Raw genomic sequence first — 5,356 nt, 5'->3', positions numbered from 1 at the left:
AAATAAGATGAAAAAAAAAGGATATATTTAGGGTTCGACCTCATTTGAATCCTTTTTGCTGCTGTAGGTCAGCGGCATGCAACAGCTCTCCCATTGAGATACACTGACACCCACGCTCCCAACCTGGGCAACTAACCTCTTAAAACAAGAAGCAGGGATGCAATCAATTATTACAAGAAATGCTTGCAGTGTTTGGTGTGCAGCATTAGGTAGAAATAACACTGTACAGGACAGGTTTTGCACTGGCACTGAAGGTTACACTTGCAGTATATGTACTAATGTACTAGTATTGGTCAGCCGCAATACTAACTCAGGGATGGAAACCAGACTCCTACTGCATAGCAGTGTCACCCATTCCAGGTTTTACTACCAGCTTGATTAGCCACAGTGTATAGGTAACAACTCAGGTGTGTCTTATTAAACTCATAAAACCAGGAACAGATCAAACTGCTGTGCAATGGGAGTCTTATTGCCATCTCTGTAATCCACCAGTCTATCTCATTCAATCAACAAGAGACATCGCTGCTCTGAGCGGCAGGGGGCCCATCTCTTTCCAAGGGCTCATCTTCCTACTCAGTGCTGTTTTTTTTTTTCCCCCGTACACCAAATAAACAGAACCTGGCAGAATAATGTTTACGGAAAAAAAATGTTCCTTGCTTTTCCATTCCAGTGGTCTGAGGAGAAGCGTTTCGTGTTTGTAGGGGTGGCGGGGAATTCAGTTCCTCTGTGACGCAGGCTGTAGTAAAACGCCTCCCTTTTCTTTCTTCCACCTCAGTGATAATCAGCAGAATCAGTGTGTTATATCTCCTTGCTTTTCCATTCCAGTGGTCTGAGGAGAAGCGTTTCGTGTTTGTAGGGGTGGCGGGGAATTCAGTTCCTCTGTGACGCAGGCTGTAGTAAAACGCCTCCCTTTTCTTTCTTCCACCTCAGTGATAATCAGCAGAATCAGTGTGTTATATCTCCTTGCTTTGGATACTGCTCCTAATAGTTCTCCATGTACATGTCGTCAAGACCGCTGTGAACTGATAGAGATGCCAGGGATGCTCATTGTGTGAAAGAGGTCTCTGTGTCTCAGCTATGCTGGTGCCCCTATCTGATCTCCAGTAGTAAATCTATGGGTCACAGTGGACCAGTCTGTGCACCTTGTTCTTATTCAAGTCCTGTCAGGAACAGGTGGCATCCATTTCCAATTCTATCCTAATCATTCTAGAATTATCTATCCATACTTCAATCAAAGGTAACCTATACTTGCAAGGACCCATTCCATCAGCTATAAAGTTATTGAAAAACGCAGCTATTTAGGTCGTCACAATAAGACATAGATTATGCTGGCATTTCCCTGTTGCAGTGAGGAGCTGGAGTGATACTTCCATCCCTTCTCACTGGAAGGGGGGCTCGTGCTGTGAACCAATGCAATCTCAGACGCTGCTCTTCAGTCCTCATTAGGACTGTACATGCTGACTGGCTCATAGTGAGGATGCATACTGGGCTCTGAGATGTTGGTTCACTTTGCTTGGAAGGAAAGACTTTTGTCTGTGGCTTCCTTATACATCCCCCCCCCCCATGTCCAGATGATGGACATTCCCAAAGCTCTTTGCTCCATCAGCATGATTTTCTTCTGTACAATAGAAACACTTCTCGAAGTTACAAAGCCTGAGGAATCCAAGGGAATGCTTCGGCATTCCTGAGTTATCTCTGTAGCGTAAACTAGCGATTTTTGCTTTGTCTACATTCCTGCTGTTAGAGCCTGTAGGTTTGATAGATCTGGCTTCGGTCCATCGGAATACAGTATACTGTGCGTGCCTGATGCCATTGCCGACTGCTGGTGTTTATCCCTGAGTTTATCTGAACAGCACTGGCCTGTCAATTAAGTGTAGCAGCTTTATATACAAGACAAGAATAACCCTGAAACTTAAACAGCTGGGTTCTGGTTGTCTGGGGCAGAGGCCCCCTTCCAAGGCGTCTTGCTGCTCAGTTCCAGCTGGTTTTGTTTCTTGCTCTGCAGGATGACCGAGGCCTGCACCCCTTCCTGTTTTCTGGAGGTCGGGGACCTGCGGAGCATGTTGATGAAGACCCGCCAGGTCGAAGGGCTGAGAATGATGAACACCCAGGGGTTAATGATGGAGTTAAAGGACAGAAACCGGAGTGCCCTCAGGTCCATTTCATGATTCTCGGCTGGGTAAAAGTGGTGGATGTACGCTTGTATCTGAAAAAGAAAAAAAAAACAAAGGGGTGTTTAGCTAATTGAAGTGCAAAGTAAAGCATGTTTGGGCAAACCAGGGCTGTTAACTTTTTTAAATAAGAGGGCAAAGCTTTAACTCCTGAGGAGTTACTTAAACGACTCCTGGTTTTGTTTTTTTCTCTTAATGGAGTAAAAAAAAGGTTTGTTGATAAAGAAGCCAGCAACAGAGAGTAAACAGAGACGTGCTGATGGCGCCGGGATGCTAAACATTTCCATAGTATTCCCCAGAAACTCCTCCTTGACACTTTTCATCAAATCAATTCCACAAACACACACCCAAATCCTGCCGGGGGGAAACCTGGCTCCCAGGTACTTCTGGGACACAGCAAAGTGCGAATCACCTCCTTGCTTTCATCACATTGTGACTCATGAAGCTGTTTCACAGTTCTTTCCTCTGAGTCTGAAGTGATTAGCCTATTTAAACCATGTGGGAGTTCTGCATTCTTTTTCGCTGTCTAGAAAGCGTAGAAATGCCATGCCTACGCACATCACAGAACGCCTTGTTAATACTATACTAGTATTTGGGCTTGGTTTAGTATGCCCGCTCCTGTCCTGTGGGGCAGGCCCCCTGTATGTTCTGTGATGTCTGTAGTTACCATGTAAATGTCATTACAGTAGCCCTTTTATACTGGTTATAAGGCGGAATGCTAATAGCATGGTCTTGTAACTACGGCTCCCGGCTATAGCATTGTAAGGGCAAGCACTGTACACAGCTGTGTATTTTAAACAGAGCATCCCTTAGTCAATGAGGTGAAGGGTTCAATGCTTTTAGTCTGTTGCTATTTCCGGAGAGGAGACTAAACCAAAGGAAGCAAGATTGCACATCATTAGCCCTGACTGCTCCCTGAAAATACTGCTGCTCTGCATGATTGATAGCAGGTCTCACATAGTGACTCTCATAAGCAGGGTGATCTGGAGGCCAATTAGCAATGTTTCTGCTGCTGTGGGAAAAAAAACAAAAAGTAAACCCTAGAGCAAGAAAACAAACTGGGAGGTACTGCACCACATCCATCCATCCATCCATCCACCCATCCATCCACCCACACATACATACATAAAACACTATGATGAGCAGCAAGGGAAAGTCAGAGCCAAACCTCACCATCTGGCAACGTTTCAAATACACGCCACGTTAAGCTTCTAAAGGGGTCAAGTACCCCAAGTAGTAACTGCTTACCGTGAAGGGCAACGAACAAATCATGAAACAGGCTGTCATGAAGGCCAGCAGGATCACATGTTGCACTTCTTCGGTGAGGGAGACCGCGGCGCCCCTGCCCGTCCTGCCCCGGGGGATAGCGGAACCGCGGCGGCGCTTGTGTCGTCTGTGCATGAATATTAGATTAACCATGACAAAGACGTTACACAGGAGGATGGAGAAGATGATTGCGAGCATTACGCTGCCGAAGACGAACGAATAGACCTTGTTGGTCCGGGTGTGGGCGTTCATGTCGATGAAACTCCAGGTCCCTGGGCAGTACTGCACGTACTCTCCGAAACCCATGATGGCTAGCAAGCAGAAGAGCAGGCAGGTCGAGTACGTGACCGGGATGGCTATGTATCCGAAGCGCTTGGTGATGTGTCTCTGGTAAAAGTAAGGGCACCCAATAGAAAGTAACCGTTCCACGGCCATGGCGAACAGCATGAGCATGGTGGACAAGGTGAAAAACGTCATGGTGAAAGCGAAATATTTACACAGCGCCCCGCATTCCAGGTCTTTGTTAACGAGGGTCTGGTTGAGGCTGTAAGAGGCCAGCACCACCGGGCTGATGAGGCAGGTCCCGAGGAGGTCCATCAGCACCAGGCAGGTCACCAGGATGTGGAACAGGTACACCCGGTGTTTGTGTTTCCTCTTCCTCTGTGGGATTCGCAGAAGGCAGAGGGCGATCACATTGCCCACCACCCCAGCCGTGAACATCGCAGCGCTGGTGACCGGACTGTACCCCCCCGACACTGACGTGCTGTTGTGGCAGTTATTGGGGTTCCCTTCTGTCATTTCTAGTATTACAGCAGGCTATTAGTCTTGTAACACAAACAAACAAACAAACAAACACGCGTTGTTTAACCTTGTTGTAATATCTGACTTCTTCGCTGTAACTGTCCTCTTTTTAATATAATTGCGTAATGAACAGTAAAAAATATAAAGTTCTGAGCGGTTAACTTTTCTTTGCGAGTAGAACGAGATGCTGGCAATCCTTTTCCTTACGACTGCCACGAATACCCCGATTAATTCCTCAGCAAGCGAAAGTGAACCCCATACTCAAGATATCAGGTCTTATCAATAAGCGGTCCTACGTGGGGGATACAAACAGACCCCTCGCTGCTGAATGTTGAAACCACGAAGATATAAAATCCAAAGATTTCTGTCCAGCTTCTTGAACTAGATCTCTCTCTCTAGAGAACTAGATCTCTCTCTCTCTCTCTCTCTCTTTTTTTTTTTTTTTTTTTTTTTTTTGCTTTATTTATTAGTAATAACAATAATCCAGGTTTTTAACTCCGTAAATCAGTCGTCCCAGCGATCTTGATTCAAAGATGTAGTGGCAACTTCATAAAATAAATTAAAACAATTAAATTAAAAAGTTATTTCAGAGCACCGGCGCAACTTTCAAGGCAAGAGAATGAGAGCCATGTGTTCCGTGAGGCGACAGTCCGACCTGAAGTTTTTCTCCTACCGCAAAAATGGGATGACGTCACACGTCTGCCGCCACCCCCTTCCCCAAAACAGACTGCCGAAGTTATGCGAGAACAGAAACTAGAAAGAGCAGGCAAATACCTTATGAAAATACAACCTGTCAGTCACGGCAGCTGTCTAGCTAACGGGTGGAACGGGTGTATGCGAGATCTATATATATATATAATATATATTATATATGGCTATGTATATATAGACGAGAAATATAGAGAGAGAGAGAGAGAGAGAGAGAGAGAGAGAGAGAGAGAGAGAGAGAGAGAGAGAGAGAGAGAGAGAGAGTGGTGCTGATTGGGTTGTACTGTGTCTGTAGAGTGACCTGGTCTGCAGTTTATTGCATTAATACTCTTCCATCTTCCGGACTGTATCTTAATAATTACCAGGTGGTCTGCCCAGGAGCAGGTCCTCGTTGCCTCCCATTATATTGT

The 5,356-nt window shown here is 45.8% G+C and overlaps 1 protein-coding gene across 1 annotated transcript; it reads right to left on the bottom strand.

The window, feature by feature from the left end:
* Positions 1–402: 402 nt before the first annotated feature.
* LOC121330156 (prostaglandin E2 receptor EP2 subtype-like) lies at positions 403–4,992 on the bottom strand. The gene is made up of 2 exons (XM_041276463.1): positions 3,420–4,992; positions 403–2,206 (listed from the first exon to the last, which is right to left on the bottom strand). The coding sequence occupies exons 1-2, from the start codon at positions 4,233–4,235 to the stop codon at positions 1,913–1,915; spliced, it is 1,110 nt and encodes a 369-aa protein (XP_041132397.1). The 5' UTR covers positions 4,236–4,992; the 3' UTR covers positions 403–1,912.
* Positions 4,993–5,356: the final 364 nt, after the last annotated feature.

Source organism: Polyodon spathula, chromosome 17 (assembly GCF_017654505.1).
Source record: "Polyodon spathula isolate WHYD16114869_AA chromosome 17, ASM1765450v1, whole genome shotgun sequence".
NCBI classification, from domain to species: Eukaryota; Metazoa; Chordata; class Actinopteri; order Acipenseriformes; family Polyodontidae; genus Polyodon; species Polyodon spathula.
Note: the sequence above shows the minus strand (reverse complement) of the source record. Positions and strands in the feature narration are given on the sequence as shown.